This window comes from Scardinius erythrophthalmus (assembly GCF_964197995.2).
Source record: "Scardinius erythrophthalmus genome assembly, chromosome: 12".
Lineage (NCBI taxonomy): Eukaryota > Metazoa > Chordata > Actinopteri > Cypriniformes > Leuciscidae > Scardinius > Scardinius erythrophthalmus.
In genome coordinates, this window is record NC_138232.1 from 40207914 (window position 1) to 40229286 (window position 21373).

Here is a 21373-nt window from a genome sequence, read left to right on the forward strand (position 1 = left end):
CAAGACGCAGAAAGCGCTTGATGTGAAACCGCAGTGTGCGTGTTATGTACCAAAATCAGCGCCGCTCCCCACCCACTATACCGTAAATTGCGCGTATTTAAACGAATGGGCCTCCTCCTCTCTTTCCATCATGGATCAGCCACCAAGTCAGGCAAAACAGCGAAAACAAAAATTTAGCGATAACGAGGTTGATCTGCTTGTTCATAAGGTAATTTAAACATCATACAAGGCCGGAATTACACACCCACACAAAAGAATGCCACCTGGACCGAAATCACAAAAAAAAATCAATGCAATATCAATGCAACGACCCGCAGACAGGTGGAAGAGGTGAAAAAGAGGTGGCAGGACCTCAAAAGCCATACCAAAGAAAAAGTTGCATTTAACAGGGCACAGGCCAGGGAACACGCTTCCTAAGTTACACCTGCTTTTAAGAGGCGGAGAATTTTCAGCGCAAAATAGAGGCGCGCTTTCACCGGCTTTTTCTGTACATAACGCGGAATACATAATTAGGCGCAGTTTATGCTTCCCCTCCCATCTCTTTATGTGACACTCTCACTTTCCCCTTGAGCATCCCATGAATGCATATGCATGACACGAAAAGCGCATTTTGCCATTTTCAGTTCCCGCGACAGGCAGTCTGCGCTTTCATCTCGGTGCGTCCCGTTCGTACATACTTAGCGAAACAAATATGCAAGAAGTGGGTGCAAAAGCGTTAGTACATCTGGCCCTCATTTCATTATGATGCTATAGATTCAGTAGTGGCACAGTGTCACCTCGATAGATACTTCAGAGCAGTTTCATCTACATTGGTGGATGAACTAGATGTTCAAGAACTGATAACGTCTCTCTTTATATAAATAACTCACCAGGCATGGAGGTAGACATGGTTCTGCTCTGGATGCTGGGGCTTATCGGACCTCCACCTTTCCCCGTGAACGCCCTCACTCTGATGTCATAGGTGGTGTCCGGTTGCAGACCCTGGATGGTCATTTGCGTCTCGGCCGTACCGTTGGTCTGGTTCTGATGGCTGTTGATGTCTCGGTACACCACCACGTAGCGTACGATTTTGCCGTTCCTCTCGGGCAGAGGCGGGGGGTCCCAGGCCAGTTTGGTGGTGGTGGTGGTCAGGCCCACGACTCTGAGGTTTTGTGGGTAACTGCTGGGCACGTCGTCCGGGGTGCTGATCTCCTTACTGTACTCCTCTCCGTTTCCCGCACGGTTCTTGGCGCAGAGCTTGAAAATGTAGGTGGCGCCCTTGTGCAGGCCGGTGACGGTGAAGTGGTCGTCGCTGCGTCTGAAGTCACGGGTGGTGTAGTTCTCCTCCTCTTCGCGCTTGTAGCGCAGTCTGTAGCCCATCAGTTCTCCCACCATCTCTTTAGGAGGCTGCCACTGGATCAGAGCTGTGTTCCCGATGGTGGTGCTAATGATCATGGTGGGCTTGCCTGGAACTACCAGTGACAGAGATGCGAGATATCTGTCAGATTATTCGTCATTTTGTCAGTCATGGCTAATACTAGAGTAAACACAGCTTTATTTCAGTATGGTATTTTGATAGATATTGTGATATGACAGTGTTTTAGCGTCTCAGATTAATTTACTGTGAATCAAGCCACTCTGAGATGCCGAAACAGTGTTATTTTACCATTACTGATATATTATTATAGTTGTTGTTAATATTTTAATATTACATTTTTTTATATGGTCAGGTTTAATTTTATTTGAGTGAAGTTTTTGTAATTTTGTTATGTGTTTTTGTCATTCAAGTAATACAAATGTTTTAGTTTTTTTTATTGTTTTACTTTTAGTTTTGTTAGTTATAGCGATACATCTATTGCCGGCTGACCACCAAAATAAAAGCTTGATGGTTTAACATTGGTTTAGCATATAACAAAATATATATATATATTTTTTCATTAATTTGAATACATTTTTACAAGAATAGTAATATATTTATTATTTTATTTAATATTTTGATTTAAATAATAAGATTAAAATCATTATATTATATTATATTATATTATTATAAACAGTGAAAATATGACCTATGAAAACTCAAGTGGAAAGAGATTGAGTTATTTTTTTGAGTTATAAAAATGATCGATGATCAATATACGTTCTTGTCCCCAATTTTGCGCAGCCCGTTTTTGGTGTAAAGTATGGTCAACCCTGATTCATTTTGTAAGGCTGGACCACATTGATAAATCCTCTCTTACCCTAGAAAAAGAATGATGCGAGTGAATCTCCACTTCTATATAATCTACAGTCCCTCAGCCAGATTGTTCAGGTGATGAAATGGGTGTAAAGCTGAAAATACAGCTATAGTGATAGTGGACGAGGTCACTGTGAGGTCATCGTGGGCTGGAGGTTTGTGGTGTAACTTTTTACCTCTGAGAATACTAAATGCACTTAAACTCTTAAACTTTCAATGAACTCTTAATCTGTGACTGGAATAAAACACACGCTCACCCGCCCCAGTCGTGGTCACTACTTTGGCTTTGCTCCGTGCTCCGTCTCCTTTAGTGGTATACGCCGCCACAGTAACAGAATATGTCGTTTCAGGCAACAGGCCGGTGATGATGGCCTCCTGAGAGAGAGAGAGAGAGAGAGAGAGAGAGAGAGAGAGAGAGAGAGAGAGAGAGAGAGAGAGAGTGTTAATTGATGGCAAGAAGAGACATATTGTGCGGCTGGTCCTTTATCATCGTTCAGCGTGCTGCCAAACTTCTGACATGTCTGTTTAATATTGGCTGAGGTGCATTTCAAGGTTTTCATTAAACTTTAAACATTCAGTCAGGACATGCAGCTTTGTCTCATTTTTGAGTCTACCTGGTCAAGGTGCTTTTCAGTTTCCTATCAGTCACATGTTTTTCCTTGAGCTTTACTTTGTCTGGGGTTTAAAGGATGATATAATCTTGTTTTCTTGCGGTCAATAAGTTGAAAGATTCTTTCAGAACTGCTCTCTTTGTGTCTTTATACCTCAAGGATAAATCCTGTTCCTCATACCGCACTCGTTCTGCATGCAAAGTGTTTCAAATATTTTCAGCTGATATCATTTAGAATCGATGCGAGATTTTTGAAGCACAAAAGGCTGCTCTATATTTACTCCGAGTTCATTCAGTGCAGCGCTGAAGGAGCCGGTGGAAGTGCCTTTAAAGCCTAAATTATTACAGCATGATGAATGTGTGATGCGGTTGGTGCCTAATGTGAATCTGATTTTATTCCCTAAGATCTAGATCATTTTTGGAAGGTCATAATTCTAGTTTTATTCATTTTTACAACCAGTTCTGCCTGTTTGCCAGCACTACTCTTGTAGATCTAGTTTCCCCTGACAGACTCGAGCTGGAACATTTGATAAAACAAGCACAGAAAACCCCATCAGAGTGTCTAAATATTGTCATCTCAACCAAAACTGGGGAAAACGGATGCAGGGATTTTGTTTCCATGAATGTGTGGAGAAGCTGCTTGAGTCTGGAAGAACAGCAGGAAGCAAAACACTTCTAAAGTTTCTTCCTATTGAAGATAGACGTGACATATTGCAGTCTGAATACATTTTCATGGGAAACTTTAGCATCGCAAAAAAAGAGAGAAAAAAAAATTGGAACAAGTAAAAGATTTAACATTCTTAGTAGATGCTTGTAGTACAGAAACCCCTCCTGTTCAAGCTCACGTATAAACAGACGTAATTGACTTTGAAATTGTTAAATGCTTAAAGATTGAATGAATTTCCCAATTGCTTGTGCATATGCTGTTCATAATGAAACTATGACTCCTTGTAAACAGACCAGCTGAAAAAAAGTAAACATCCTCATCCATCAACAAAAGTCTTTCTCTTACTGTAAACATAATTCACAAACTTTTCACAATCCAGATGGATAAAAATCCCATCCTGCCTATATCTTCTCTCATGGGAAAATCAAGTTTCACTTGGAAGTATATCACCATACAGAAGAAAATTACAGTTGATTTTCACACTGACTTTATCACTTCACAGCTAGTGAACATGTGAATCATCTAAAGCTTTTAAATGCTAGTTAAAAGCTGCAGCGTGGCAGGGAACCCTCTCTCTTCCTTTATATTCCTGTTTTGAGTAGTCTGTCTTATCTCTAGCATGTGTTTTGGAGTCATTGGGTCCTGAAAAGTGGGAAGACTTCAACATTTCACATTAAGGCGTGATGGATAGGCTGCCTGTGGCAACACAGAGTTTACTAGAGCCGACCACCATTGAGAGAGACGCCGCTTTATCTGTTTAGAGTGATATCACTGTCACGACTCATTAATAAAGAAGAAATGGAAACACAGAGAGATGGAGGGATGGAAAGGGCTGCACAGGGAGACACAGACAGACTCAGACGGAGAGGTTTAACAGGGCATAGCTGCACATGACAGTTGAACACGAGCCTCTATAAATATGTAGGGCACAGTAAGAGGGATGCAGGGTGCCAGCATGTGCTCAACGCAGGGTCCCACAGCTTCTCAACAATGCATTTAAAAGGGTTAGTTCACCCACAGATGAAAATCCTCTCCTCGTGTCGTTCCAAACCTGTATGACTTCTGTTAATAATCGGAACACATATCAAGATATTTTTATTGAAATCTGTCCCTCCACTGAAAGTCTATTCACCATAAACTGTTCATAAAGAGATCGTAAAATTTATCTATATGGATCAAGTGGTTTAGTCTTCTGAAGAGACAATTTATATGATGAACATACAGGTGAAACAAGAAAAATTTGATGATTATGGCTTACAGCCTTTCCTTATGAAAACCCCAAATTCAAAATCTCAGAAAATTTGAATATTACATGCAATCAATAAAAAAAAAAAAAGGATTTTAAATACAGAAAAATGTCGGCCCTCTGAAAAGTATGATCATGCATGTATGTAGTTATATATACTAAATATATTCGTTTCACCTTTTAATTTGAATTACTGAAATACACAAACCTTTGCACGATATTCAAATTTTTCGAGTTTCACCCGTATAAACACTGGTCAGCGAACGTACACTGAAAAAAATGATTCTGACCCCTTGTAAATGTTACATGTTTTTATCTGGTTAATTTCACTGAATATAATGTGTTATTTAATCCTACTTATTTTTTATTATTAATTTTCAAATTCACTGCTCTTGTTTAAAACAAGTTAATTTCATTCAATTAAAAGTAATTAGAAAAAAATAAGTTTAATTTAATTTCCATATTCACTGTAAAATGAATACGCTATATCTACTCAATAAAATTGTGCAGATTACAAGCAATATTATTAATTAAATTTAACACATTAGAATTGAGTAATAATTAATCAAATTAATTCCTTAAAAGTTAACCATTTTACAATTTTTAAACAAAAATATCTGTATAACAGACAGACGTCAAAGATGAATTAAGAACTCTTTATTTTTTATTGCCAACATTTGAGAAACCTGATGGTAACAAGCAGAATCACTGAAGGAGAAAACTGTAATGTTACAACCGTAATTTTAAAGCTGCCGTCGGCAACCCTGGAAGATTGAGTGGACTTAGCCAAATTTTGAATGTTTACAACTCTCATGCCCCTCCCCCACTATCAACTAATACCCTCCCATCGAGTTTGTGCTGGTCAGTGCGTGCACCAGATTTTCGGTGAACGCGCCCTTCTCATCAGCATCGATCAACACCATGGAGTACTTATAAAGTAAATGGTTGATTGCAAGCTCTGACCTCCTAGCTCTTGAGGTTAACCGAGGAATTGGAATCTTTTCCGCCATCACTCTTCCTTACTGCGCGAACTTCAGGCGTGTGCATGTGATTGTAACGTGCGCGAGGGGGTAACGGGATCTGTGGCGTGTGCACGACCTGTGATTGACAGTCAGATCTCACACCCCCCTGCGCTGATTGGACCTGATGAAGCGGGAGCGGTGGATTTTTGCAAAACAAATAACACGCTCCAGGTGGAGTTAGAAGCTCGGGTTTTTTTCTAAAACCACCTTATTAACGTTGTTCTGTCGGATTATAGTGTCGATTACACTGAATATGATAAAAAAAAATGTTGCCGACGGCAGCTTTAAGTTACAACCATAATTTTAAGTTACCATCATGGGGATCAGTGGGTGTTTAAGTTGGGCTCTTTACCCTGAAACCAATAACTTAACACTTTGTTTGGCGACTGCACTTGAATTGTAACAGTCAGTTGAACTAATGTGTAAGGAGATCTGATGGTATTGGTTGTGTTTAACATAATCATTATTTCACAATCATCTGACCTGAAACAGATCACCTTCGAACATAAGCTCATTATTTATTCATGCAGCAATGCATAGTGGGGGCCATGAATGAGTTTTGATTGGTGGCACCCAGAATTCTCTGCAACATGCTTTATAATTGTCACCATTGTTGAGATTCACAGGCTAGTTCTTGAAAAAATTGAGTAAATTCAACTTAAAATAGTTTAGCTAAAATTATGAATATTATTAATCTGAAATTACTTATAAAATATAAGTACAACCAATTTACAAAATATAAGTACACTCAACTTAAAAAATATATCTGGATTTAGATAAATTTATTTCGTGCAACCCCTTGACGTAATAAAATTAAGTAAATTCAACATAACATTTTTTTCAGTGTATATAATACATTAAAATTCGGTCACAGAAGAACTAATGGCATTTTGAAGCGTCATAGATTGGGGTGAAGACCTTCAATGAAGGGACAGAAATCACTCAGATTTGATTAAAAATATCTTAATTTGTATTCCGAAGATGAATGAAAGTCTTGTGGGTTTTTAAGTAGAATTTTCATTTTTGGGTTAATCACTTTAATTAATTCGCCAGTGGTTTGTTATTACTGGAACATGCTTTTTTTTTTATCATTCTGTTGAAAACACAAAGAGCCATTTCTAGCCTGTGAAATGTTTTAGTTTATGTTTGATTATTTTCAATTGATTGATCAAGAGATATAAATCAAGACATAATCAAATCAACTTTTTTCCACAAAGTTTTGTAGTAATAAATGGTAAAGGTGAAACATTCATATATGTAAAATGGTTTAGCTTTGTGTTGCATTTTTATTCAGCATATAGTAAGACCAATCATTGGAAGCACTTCCTCATAAATAAAAAAAATATATATATCGTCATCGTTAATAGGGCTGAGTATTGACAAAGATTTCACAGTGTGATTCTACATCAATTCATTTGGAAATATTTCAGGCCAATTATATCAACTTTCTGATTATATAATTATGTTTCTACTCCAATTTGTTGTTAAAATATAAACATTTAAACGTATTAATGTACATTTAATGTAGTATATGGGATGTCAATGTATTAATATATAATATATAAAGTATTCTTCTCCCTTTTAAAAGTTGATGTCTATTTATTTAAAAAAAAAATACTTATACAATATCACACAAACAAGAATGCAGAATCCCAGCATGTGGAAAAACAGCACAAATGTGAAAATGTTGTATTACATTTATACAACAGTTCAATAAACATGAGTCACGTGTTCGTTCCTAAATTAATCAGCTTTTTTGAACAAAAGAGTTAAATTAATGATTCAATTGATTCACTCATACAGACCTACTGGTGCAATGTTTTAACCTGTCACTGAAAATTCACAACTAATACACAGACAGACATAGTACAACTGTTGTATCTACATGATTATATGGTTAGTTGCATTTTATAATTTGCATTCAGAATTATTTACCCTGCTGAGCCCTGCTGTTATTCATCCAGAGTTATTCATTGAAGAGAACTTCAGGTAAAATCAACCACTTTATTCAATGGAAAAACAAAGCTCCCTGTGGACAAGCGAATAAGAGCGCTAGACAGACAGCAGCAATACTTTTGAGTCGTGTAGTATAAATTTATTATCTTCAGGGTACAGGCTCTTATCTTTAGAGAGACGAGGGAAGATAAATCTCAGATTTTAGTGACAAAATCATTTCTTCATTTCAATTTCATAAAGATGTTAATCCATTCCCCAAAGTAAGAATGGAACCACACGAGCTGTATTTCAGGAGGCAGATGGAGGCGTATTCCTGCCGTATGGCCACATCTCAGAACACACTGCAGTTCCTCACAGAGTCTATGAGTCCTTTGCATCCCACTGACACACACACACACACAGGTCATTTTGTGGGGTTTGTTGCAGCAAGAACCACCAATTTACTAAGAGTCATCAGATCGACATGTTCATCGACCAGCCATTGTTTACGGGTGGATAAATCTGAAATCAATGTTCATTGTTATTCAGCTAATAATGCATCAGTCTCTGTGTCAATGCAAGCCAACAGAATAATAAATGTGTGTTGAGTTTGTGGTCAGGTTTAGCCAAGAAATCTAGACGCACCCTAGCGGCAGCAAATTTTATTTTGCAGCCAGGGTGGTCTAGCAACTCTCCGTTGGCTTTCGAGCTGGACAAACCAAACTCTAGTCAGGCCAATCACATCGTGTATCGAGTCGCTGAGTCGGCGGGCGGGCTTAACATAATGACGGCAGAGTTGCGACGGTTCCCTGCTACTTGAAAACAAAGAAGAGTTGCTGCTGCTGGCGAACAGCGGTCTTTCGAATCGGCTTTGGCCACGACTCTGGAAGACTTGGAGTTAAGCTTTGCTTTGAGAAAAGAACAAAGAACGGCACTTAAGTCATTCTTAAAAAAGGAAGATGTGTTCAGAGTTTTGCCGATACGGCAAAAGTTTAATCTATCAGCTAGCTCTCTGGTTGGTTGTAGCGCTATCCTATTGCGTGCAGAAGGAATTTGAAAGACAACCGTTTATCCCGCCCCTCGGATTGAGCCGTGCCAATGGTTAGTTTCTAGACCCAACATCTTGATGTGGGTCTGGCTTGCCAGGCTAGGTCAGACTTTCAGTTCATACAAAAGTGACAGGGAGCTGTTAAACCTCACGGGTCGGCGGTCGCTTTTTTCCTTATCAGTGTGAAAGAGACTCAAATAACTCATACAAATAAGTGCTATACATCATTTGAAACTGTTAAGTGTCTACTTTTATTTGTGTACACTCACAATAAAAACAAAATTCACTGTGCAAACATGATGCGCGTTCTGCCATCTCTCTCTCAGTGAAGTCCATTCTGAAACACGACAGAACATTAACTGTAACTCATGAATACTTGCAACTCATGAATAACTCATGAATACTTTCTAATGATTTATAGTTATAGGCCGCCTGCATTTTCCCAAAATATATACTTATTATTATTATTATTATTACTAATAATCACAATTAGATGTTTTCCCTAAGTTGCTCCTGATATCAGCATGTTCACAGATGTTTTGTTGTTTTTTACAGGGACCAGATGCTACTGATGAGTCCTGCTGACTCAAACTTTTACTCAAGTCTCTTCAAATTGTTTTTCTCTGAGAGAGCTGTGCCAACATCAGCAAGCATGAATATGGTAAAATGAAAAAGCAAACAACTTGGATATGAAAGCTGTGTTGAACAGGAACTGTTTCAGGAATGGCACAAAGGTGTGTGACTATTGTCTTTAGATCAGTGTGCTCAATAATGTGCGTTTTTGTCCTCAGTTATGTATATTTGGATTATGTTGTGTTTTAAATAAAATCCAAACAATCAAAAATATTTTAATGTCTCCACATTCTTTGTTCTAGTTCCCTCACAGTCCCACCTGATAGGGCCATTAGGGAAGGGTCTTTGTCTTCCCAATATTCATGATGATTCACACCCTCCTCGCATTCAACTTTCTTACACAAATCATATCTTACAAATTTTAAATCAATATATTTTATGTGACTGAGTGAGCAGGATGATTTTTCATATCGTTTTGAAGTAAAAATTGTAACCTTCATGATCTAGTTTTCAAAAGTCTTGTGAACAAATATTCAGTATCGGATTAATGGCCTTATTTCAAAACTACAAACTTTTACATACATGCTGCTCACATATTATTGTAGCAGAGTTTGTGCTGAATACAGTGTAATCAGACTTTAGCTATGAATATGTTATAACTAACAGAAATAAGCACAAATGTCAGTGGATGTCAAAACATCTCCAGGGCCTAGACAACACCTCAGACCCCAGAAGGTTAAATACCAAAAAACCAAAAACAAAACAATGATTTGTGAATTGATTATGAAAATTGATTGAAAAACAGCTTTGGTCACAGGAATAAATTACATTTTACAATATATCTAAATATACAATATATATTTCAAAATATTACTTACTATATTATTGATCAAATAAATTGAGCCTTTGTGAGCATAAGAGATTTCTTTCGTACATATATATATATATATATATATATATATATATATATATATATATATATATATATATATATATATATATATATATATATATATATATATATATATATATATATAAAAAAATCAAACTGTTAATGGTTTCGCATGGTGATGCAGTTTGCATTTACATATTACATTACCATGCAAAGCCATTATTGTACCATGTAAAGGACGTGTGTGTGTGTGTGAGAGTGAAATTGGGTACTGAAGAGGGTAAATGGTTGTATAGATTGTAACACACACACACACACACACACACACACACACACACACACACACACACACACACACACACACACACACACACACACACACACACACACACACACACACACACACACACACACACACACACACACACACACACACACACACACACAGCAGTACCTGATGATTTAGCCCCTCTGTCAGTAAGTAGAGATTAAGTTTCACCTTCAGAGGTTAGAGGATATCTGCTTATTCAGCACCTCGCTCAGGGATTACATTTTCTTCCTTATTCCTCTCACCACCCACACACACACACACACACACACACACACACACACACACACACACACACACACACACACACACACACACACACACACACACACACACACACACACACACACAGCCGTCTGCCAGTCAAAGCCTCAGTTTCTACACACGTTTGAGGGCAGCAGGGTGATTTCTCCTCTTAATATGGCAGCTGCATATTCAGTGAACGCTTTGTCTTCCCCCAGATGCACATGAAGCGCTGCCATCTCACCGCTGATGGAGGGATTTATATTCCGCTCCATAACCTTGCTGACTAACAGCAAATAAAATACACGCCGCCTGCAGACCCTTCGAAAATGCTTTAATCATAAAACAGTGAATATAAACACAGAGAGAGACAGACAGAGAGATGAGAAAGCTAAAGCAAGACAATTCAACGGGGACGGGACATACTGCTCACTCCATCAAACACAAAAGTAAGTCTCAGGTCTGCACTGCAGTTTATAGTCTCACAGAGATGGATTTGGACTATTTCATTATTTTATTCTGGACATCCTTTATTGTCTATGAGAACTGGTGATTTTAGGTCCTTTCTGAGTCTCTATAAACCCTTGAAGAAGTGGTGTTCTGAAACCAGGAGGCCAAATCCTACTGTCTTTTATTTTTATATAAATTCATATTCCATGCAGTTACATTTCACGTTTACTCATTTTTCAGGTTAAATAAATAAACACACACGCACACACACACACTGTATATATAACTTTCAGATCTAATATTTATATTTTATTCTAGCTATGTTTCGATTGCCTAAAATGATTTGTAACAGGTTTGGTTAACAACACTGTTGCAAATTTAGCCTAAATCAAACATATAACCTTTGCATAAACTGAAGAGAATACTGTAATCAACATACGTTTATAAATAGAATAGAAATTAAACTTCTATATTAGAAACCATTTTAAAAAATCTTACAATAACCTGGCTAACAGGCTTGAATGGTTCAGACTAATGAATGCAAAAATCCCCCAAAAAATGGAAAACCGATTATTTAAAAATTATTTACTTGTCTTCCAGCCATGTTGTAGAAAGAGTCCAAATAATGTCACTTCTTGTGTGTGTGACAATTTAAAGGAATGCTACAAATGTTTTTTTACTAGAGAGAATTATGCATCCAGAGGGCTTTAAAACAATCTACTACTCTCGGGTAATAACATGTTAGATAATACAAAAGAAAATGTCATGAGACACCAAAGTGTATAATATCCACTGGAAAGTGCCTTCAGCTGCCACAGGTCTGGAGTTTGAGTGGTTTTCTCTCTCTCTTGTGATGAAGATGAGTAGTAATTTGGCTTTGACACTGATGCCTCTTTCCCAATAAGAGCCGAGAGAATTAAGTAATGTCGTATCCGACATTCCTCACAAGACACTACACGACTGCTTTTCAGGCTTGGGCAAATATGAGGAAAATGATGAATATGACGCCATGCCAACTATTTGTGCTGTTAAATTGTTATATCAGTCAGCACACATTGAGGGTCATTTTCTGTTTAAGTCTCACCCTTCATTTTGAGCTGATAAAAGCTTCCATTAGCATGACCTGATGCCACCGCTCTCTCGCTCATATTTCATCACAGTTGGATATCAGGGAGCCGGTTTGCTCAGCCTAATGCCAAATGCACACTACGAGACTCACACTCAGCACACATACTTTACAAAGACTTGGTTTCTTGTATTTGGTTACACACTTTTCACAGCGCATCACAGACTAGATGCATCGTTATAAGATCATTCTCCTCCCAGATTGTAGCTAAAATTAAAATTCAGATTTTTGACCATATCAGGAAAAAACTATAATTCAGCCAAGCGTGTACTTGTGCATTGCAACACACACATGAAGCACAGGCTCTGGGTAGAATTAAACATGTTATCGTCCCCTAATTAAATACTAAAGAGAGCTGCTGGGTTACTTTGATCACTTGGCACTTTAAACTGTGAAATGCTTCCTTTGCACATATTTAAAGTTCACATGAGTGTGTATTACTGCATGCACTCATCCCAGACACGACATCCAAGCCCAGAGGGAAAAAAATACAACAACAACAACAACAAAGATACTCCCGTTACCGCTAAAATACTGGGATACAGTAAGGATGCATTAAATTGATTAAAAGTGACTGTTAAGGTTTATAAATAATGTTACAAAAGTTTTCTATTTCAAATAAATGCTGTTCTTTTGAACTTACTATTCATCAAAGAATCCTGAAGAAAAAAAAAAAAAAAAAAAAAAAAAAAAATCACAGTTTCAACAAAAATATGAACTGTTTTCAACATTGATAATATTGAGAAATGTTTCTTGAGCAGCAAATCATCATATTAGAATGATTTCTGAAGGATCATGTGACACTGAAGACTGGAGTAATGATATACTCAAACTGAAAACAGTTATTTTAAGCTGTAATAACATTTCACAATATTAGCCTACTGTTTTTACAGTATTTTGATCCAATAAATGCAGCCTTGGTGAGAAGAAAATAACTGAAAAATCTTACCGAACCCCAAACTTTCTACGGCAGCGTATGCGCTGATTTTACTCTTTTATGTCATCTTTCAAATATTTTAGAGTGGAGAGTTACTAGAAACATGTATATTCTCTATTTTATAGAAATCTCCATGAATTTTCAGGGTTTGTTTGAAGAAAAATCAGAAATTCTCCATGTAGTCTCAATTTCATATCATTGTTATCTATGATAGCATTAACACACACACACACACACACACACACACACACACACACACACACACACACACACACACACACACACACACACACACACACACACACACACACACACACACACACACACACACACACACACACACACACACACACAAACACACATATCTTTGTGGGGACTTTCCATAGACGTAATGGTTTTTATACAGTACAAACTGTATATTCTGTCCCCTTACACTAACCCTACCCCTAAACCTACCCATCACAGAAAACTTTCTGCATTTTTACATTTTCAAAAAAATATCATTTAGTATGTTTATTAACCCATTTCCCTCATGGGGACCGCTGGCTGGTCCCCACAATGGAGGTGATCTCAGGTTTTACTATCCTTGTGGGGCCATTTGGTTCCCACAATGTAATATAAACAAAAAACACACACACACGCACGCACGCACACACACACACACACACACACACACACACACACACACACACACACACACACACACACACACACACACACACACACACACACACACACACACACACACACACACACACACACACACACACACACACACACACACACACACACACACACACACACACACACACACACACACACAATGCCCCATTCTTTTATTCAGTAAATGAAGGCCATTACGCCGCCCTGCGTGGAAAAGACAGTCCCGTTCAGCAAAGCCTGCCCCTCTACACCTACGCTGAGACCCTCTGTGTTCCCTAGTGTTTATCTCTGTCTCCTCATCTCTCTTTCTCTCTCTCCCTCACAGTGACCGGGTCACCGCACACACCCTCTCCTGTGCTGAAGGAGACATAGATCAGACTTTGACAGCATGTCTTATCTGATGAGACGTGCCTCATGCTTCACAGCTCTCCTCTCACTCTCACACACACAGGGGATCATCGAGTTCCTCAGGTATGAAAACAAAAACCATCCGCCCACCATACTGTACCAAACAGCTCCTGTACTGTAAGTCTAAAACTCAATCCAGAGAGAAGTTCCTTCATGAGGAATCAAATCCGACATGGGCATCTTCCAAAGGACACTAACAACAAAAAGCGATGCACAGTTACCCGTCAGACCTGTCTATAAACCAATAATGAACAATAGGGGTGGGTGATATGGCCTCAAAATTATATCACAATATTTCAAGAATATTTGCGATGATATTTATGACAAAATAGAAAAATATATATGGAACAAATGTTTTATTGGTGATTGCAGTTGGCAGGCAGCAACATTTATTCATGTCATTATTATAAATGTCATTATTATAAATGACATTTGGTCATTTTCCATCCTTTTCCAATGAGCTAAATGCCCAATGGACATTTTTTAGATAATTCTTTTAATTACATTTATCTCCCCTAAATGTTTGCTCACTCTTTTTTTTTTTTTTACCAAATGGCGCAATTTTATTGTCAAGAGGACAATAAAATGCAAGGAATGCATTTTACACTATGCAAGGAAGCTTGATTTCAATCTTTGAATTAAAAAAAAAAAAAAAAAAAAAAATTGCCAAAATGAATACACCATAATAAAGATACAAATAAAGAGAAATAAAGAGAAAAGTTTCTGGGTAGATCTAACACTACTATTCAGAAATACTACAGAAACTGAATAAAGTAATCAAATGTAAAATAACACTGATAGTCTTTTAGTCCTGACTAAATTAAATATATAGGCTATTATTTCAGACTTTTTTACAATTAAAGCTATGTTTTGTTGTTTTGACGACAACATTAATGACAGACACTTATGGCTGCTGTCACTTTAAGAGCTAGTGCACGGATCCATTACTGGTTTCATTATACTGTCTGTCACACTGGCGCATGCTTATTTAAGACATAACTGACTGTGTTTACGAGTAACCAAGACCTGAATTACGACACAATTTTGCTTGTTTCTTCCCGTTAAAGCGATATAATCCACGAAAAATTGCTTTTGTTACTCGCAAGCTGTTTGTGAGGTGGCTTTACATCTCTCTACTGAAGTACTGAATAGTTTAAAATTGCTTGAATGTAAACTAGTAAGACTTAAAAATACGTCATCACGTCGCTATATCATTGATAACGCGATATGACACTTTTTTATCATGTAAAAATGTATACTGGTGTTATCGTGGACGGTATGATATGGCACACCCCTAGTGAACAATTAGAGCCAAAAAATCTGATACCACAGGAAAACACTCCACAAAGCATGTTTGCTTGCACTTTACAGTACGTGCACTTACAGTGTCCTCATCTGAGAATGTACAGGGTAATATAAGGTATCTACATGAGTTCAGGTTAGTACCTAGTTATTACCCAGTTGAAACTACTATAATAAGTACATGTAGTATGTGCATGGAGAACAGGACTGTAAAATAAAGTGCTACAGCATGTTTAGTTCAGGGGTTCACAACCCTTTTCTCAACTGAACCTTTAAAATATTTACTTTAAACGTCCTCTGAGATATCAAGTAATGTCATAACCTCTCACCAAATAGGACATTTACATAATACATTTGATGACCTGTTTTGTTGAAGATCAGAGTGAAGTGGTACACATTTTACTGTACAGTAAACATGAAAAAGGATTCACAACCCTTTTTATTTCTGTGACGTGATGGCTTTCTAAATGAAACGGTATGCAACTAGACACGCTGTAGGTAAAAAAAAAAAAAAAAAAAGCATGTGTAAATACTGACTGGTGAAAATGGATCAGCTGAATATGTATATTTAATGCATATATATATATATATATATATATATATATATACATATATATATATATATATATATATATAAAAATGGAATGAAGTTCACAGTAAGGCCAGAAATGCATACTGAGAAAGTAAAGGGAGCCCTTTTTCATTCAATTCATGTTGACTTTAAAATGTATACTTAATACTTAATTTAAGATTTATACTTTATTAATACTTCATTTATAGATTTAAGACAATAGATGTTTACAGGACTTTTTTTGTGTGAAAAATGAATGTGTGACTACATTAGAGCCATATAAACTCCCATAAAGCCCTGGGAGGGAGCAGTTAATCAAGGCTTTATATAGCAGTGTTTATACCCATGACGTCTTAAAGTTTCACAACATTCTATTAGGTTTTTTAATTGGTCAAGGGAGAGCAGGCAAAAAGACCAGCTATTAAAGAGAAACGGCTCACATTAATGCTAAACACAATCTTTGACAGCATGAGCTGAACTTGAGTCATAAAACTGAGTTTAAGTTTGGATTAGCGGTATGGTTTTGTTTTGGGCGAGAACTCCCTGCGCATCCATGCAGCCTAGCATGAATAAGAGCAGGAGAGCAGCAATAACCCCCCTTAGGGTAAACAGAACAGAACCAACATGAATGTATTGCAGATCATTAATTCAAGATTTTAAAGTACAACATAATTCGAGAATTCATTTTGATTCAAGGGGAACCAGAATGCCATACTGACTGGACGAGAGGTGGAGCTGGGGAGGGAGGAGGGTAATGAGCTCCTGAGAAACGCGATAGCTGCTGATAACAATGGAGGAGCTTATATATGTATACAGTGATAGGCGTCGTATTCCTATAGGTAGATGTGGATCAGCTGATGTGAGCTTGACTAACGTGACCTGCCAGAACTGACGCTACGCTTGATTTTCACTTCTGTTTTTAAGGCTGTGGAGTTTAGGAAGAGAAAAGAGCATAACCGCAGGACAGACTTCATCACGACGGACAGCCGAGAGCCACTTCAGATTTTTCAGACAAGGACATGGTGGCAATAAACATGGGCATGGGCAAACGCTTGTGTGGCGAGAGAGAGCGGTCATCGGCCTCTGAGACTGACAGAACGGGCCGCTCAAAATGATTCAGCACACGCCGCACAGATTCAATCCATCACGCGTGGATGTGATGTATGAGTGAGCCGGCCTCAGCCCAAACTCATCTCATCTCCGCTCATCTCTTCCCTCGCTCCCTGCGGCTCCAATACGACAGAACACGCTTCATTTGGCATTTCTGAACAGAGAACAAGTCAACAAACTGCTGATTATCGATTCTGCTGTGTCTGCCATTACACAAAGCCAGGAACAAGAACCATCGACACAGGCAGAGATGATGATGATGATGATGATGATGGTGATTTAATCATCCTCACTTACTATATTGTTTGATTCATTTTTTTCCTTTGTAAATTATGTCTTTTATGTCAAATTTGCTGATTGCTGTCTTTAGTCAGTTGTACTCTGCACTGTTAAATTATCTTACCTTAATTTTTCACAATGTTTTATACTTGTTCAACGATGGGCACTTTTGAACCTCTTCGAAAATAAACTCCAAAATGTCATCTTAAATGGAGTATTGCATGTTAGAGCTACAATTTTATGCATTCTAAATACAAACAATTAAATAATATGTTCTTGTATAATTTATGTAACATTTTTTCTTTTTTTCACCCGCATTGCTTCCATTGGTTGTAGTGGAAAATAACAGGGGGCAGTTTATATTTGATCCAAAAATTTGCTAAATATTTTATAATATATATATATAAAGTTTTTGACGAGGGTAAAACAATAAAAAATCTAAAAAATTCGAAAAAACTAATTATATTTTACTAATTTTTCACTGTCTGGCAGCAAAAGTACAGCATACTAATCTAAAACTGAATTGATAGAGAGAGAACCAGTCAACATACAATAAGACCTTTGTGATCTGTGATTGATGTGTAAATGTATTTATGCAAACTGCCAAGTTAGTGTGACAAATAGTCCATGTATGTGACTAATGACTTTAAGTTTGCTTGAGTGAACGTGTGGATCTGATAATAAAAACAAATGTGCAAAGATGCAAGAAACTTGCTCAAGACCCCTCATATCCATACAGATAAGAGAGGAATGCAGCTGACGAATGGAAAAAGAGTTGCGAGTTTTATCTGCTGGGAGGGAAAAAGAAAAACCAAAATGAACGTGCGTGAACAGCAGACAAGGTTCTCCACCTTTCAGAGAGAGAGAGCAGGACGGGAACGACGCAGATCCTTTGAGGACGCATCTGAACATTTCTGCACTTCGCCTGAGCATCTCGTTCTGTACCGTGAGTTCTGACAGTCCCGAGGCACGGGTCTCTTAGCATTACGCATGTTGCAAGTCATGCACGCTATGTAATTCCCTGTCACGTACACACACACACACACACACACACACTGAGAGGCAGATATCTGGAGGCAGAGAGTCTGCGTGCTGCTGCAAGCTAAACGCTGAATAACAATCCTCCTGATGCTCACGTCTCCTCCTATAGTGGCTCTCCACGGCCCGCTGCTCTCTCCCATGAATACTCAGCAAGGATTAGAGCACCACTACAGCTCCTGATCCATTTCATCAAAAATGAATTTCTCTCAAATATATATATTAATATTAACTTCGTTTGAATACGCTCGGTGAGTTCGGATCATGCAAGCTGGAATTACACTCTTATGAATAAAACACTTCCCACTTGTTCTCTGACTTCTCCTTTGTCTGATCGAGATGACTATTACAAGCCAAACAACATATTATTTATTAAATTACATGCTTTAAATTTTGGTGATGTGGTTGAATTGCACAGCTAATGTTTAATTGAATCAATAAATTAGAATTTTGTACTTGGTCATATATTTGTTTAAGTAGTGGTTATAGGTTCCCTGGAATTCTGTTTACTCCTGGTATTAAGATATCGGATCACAAGTAGACGAGGGAGACACATTCCCGCTTACACCTGGTGTTTTAATCCGTCTCTTTTGTCCACTTTCAACCACGTCCATCCTGATTTCTTCAAGGGGAGGGTCTATGGGTGAGTAAATTTCAATCTAATAGACAAAATAAGCTCACGCAATTTACATATGAACGCGACCGGAGACGACGGAAAAACATACGGAGAGCATCAGCTTTAGTTTCCGCTCTGAAGCCGCAAGACCAGCCGAACGCTGTGAGTGTGTGTTAGAAATCAGGAATGGTGAGAGAACATTGTGCTTGGTACGTTTTTCATCTTCAAGCCAAACTTGGATCTTCAGCCAACAAAGTTTAAATCCCGTCTGGCTAGAGCTCTTCCCATAATGTTTATGCTTTACTTCAGTAGACGGAGAGTAGACGGTCTTTTGTGGCTGCTTGAACACATTCGACCACATGAGCGTTTACACTACGAAAGCAATCCATTTGTATGTGTTTTCGACTCCCTCTGGAAGTGTTCAAAAGTGGACGAGCTCAAAACGTTTTACACCCTGTTTACACCTGTATTTAGGTGTATACAGGGCCTTAATACCTGGTGTAAACAGGGCCTAAGAGTGTAAGAGGACTGCAATAAATCTTGACAATGATTAGGTTTTTGTAAAAATTTGGGCATCCATATACAATGTGACATGTGCAATTTTACATGTGATATTTCAGTACCTGCGCCTCAGGTAGAGCCACGTCCAGTATGATGGGCTGCCCGCGTGGCTCTCCGTTCTCCAGCCGCGAGTAAACCACCTGATATCCGCGGATCTGTCCGTGCTGCTTCTGCTGTAGAGGAGGTTTCCAGGACACGCGCAGGGCCGTGGAGTTCATGTTGTCCACCTCAACCCTGCGAGGAGGAGCGCCGGGCACTGTGGGAGGTAGAGAAGTCACGTTTAACACTTAATCACACATTCATAACACACACGGGTCGGTGAAAGGTACAAACCTGCTCCCAGGCTACAGCCAACACACTTTTAACAGCATTTTAGTGCTATTATCTACCCTCCATAATTCACTTTAGACATTACATTTACAGCCTGCAGAAATTAAAGGGATAGTTCACCCAAGAATGAGAATTATGGTATCATTTAGGCCTACTCACCCTCATGTGGCTCCAAACTTTTCAAATACAAATTGCGAGTTATAAAGTCAGAATTGCGACCAAGGCCGTAACCAGGGTTTGAAAATTAGTGAGGTCCGAGGTGAGGTGCAGGGCCGGATTAAGAATTCAGAGGCCCCTGGGCACAATCAATGTCTTGTAGGCCCCCCCTTAGGCAGGCCTAATGTATAGTTTGTCCAAGGACATTTTAATTTTGCATTAAGAGTTTTAGTTTACTGACTTAAAAGGAACTTTGTTGTACTATGCTGGAGTAAAGTTCATAAATGATAGATCTTTCCCATATAGGATTTTGTAAAACTATGTTGGGTAAACCTCTGTCCCTCTAGGGGGGTTCGGGGGCATGCTCCCCCGCAAGAAAATTTTGTACATTTTAAGGTTAAATGCATCAATCTGGTGCTCTTTGAGAGCTCAAAATTAAGAGCTTCAACGGGCTTCAACCCATGAACTGTGCACAAATAAAAAACATTGACTTGTACCTGGACATTAAAGGGGGCTCAAACATATTTTTTAGTTATGATATGGAGTTTCAGTCTACATTACATTATAACTGGTGTTTTAGTATGCCAAACAATTAGTATAATAATATAATAATGATTTCTATAATTATTCCTATGACATAAAATCCATATAGCCTAATAAATGAAAATGAATATTTCAAAAGTATATTTTACATTACACTATAGGAAAATTACAATACTTTTGTCCTAATGTCTTCACTTGCAAGAAATAAACCCTTTGATCGCGTGAGCAAAGTGCGCACTTTTCTTTAAATCACGCAGCACAAACATAATGCCTATATAGGATACTTAAAGTCTTGTGCTGTTTTATAAAGCACAAAACCATATCACGGTTTCGATATTAGTTCGTTGGCAAAATATAACGCTAGAGACCTTTATGTTAGGCTATACATTTTACATCTCATGTGTATTGGTAAAAGGGAGAACAGGGAGAAGAGCGAGTTCGGCAAAAGGCGGATTCGAACTCGAGTCGAACGCGTCAAAAGCTACTTAGTTTCAAGCACCTCACGCA

At 38.1% G+C, this 21373-nt stretch overlaps 1 protein-coding gene across 1 annotated transcript in view; it reads right to left on the minus strand.

Moving 5' to 3' along the window:
* The window catches only part of ptprfa (protein tyrosine phosphatase receptor type Fa), a 200230-nt gene that overhangs the window by 53402 nt on the left and 125455 nt on the right, over positions 1-21373 (minus strand). Inside the window, exons 12-14 of the mRNA XM_081380153.1 lie at positions 19900-20093; positions 2470-2587; positions 870-1451 (exon numbers count right to left, since the gene is read on the minus strand). Coding sequence (XP_081236279.1) covers positions 870-1451; positions 2470-2587; positions 19900-20093 — 894 coding nt within the window. The remainder of the gene's footprint in view (positions 1-869; positions 1452-2469; positions 2588-19899; positions 20094-21373) is intronic.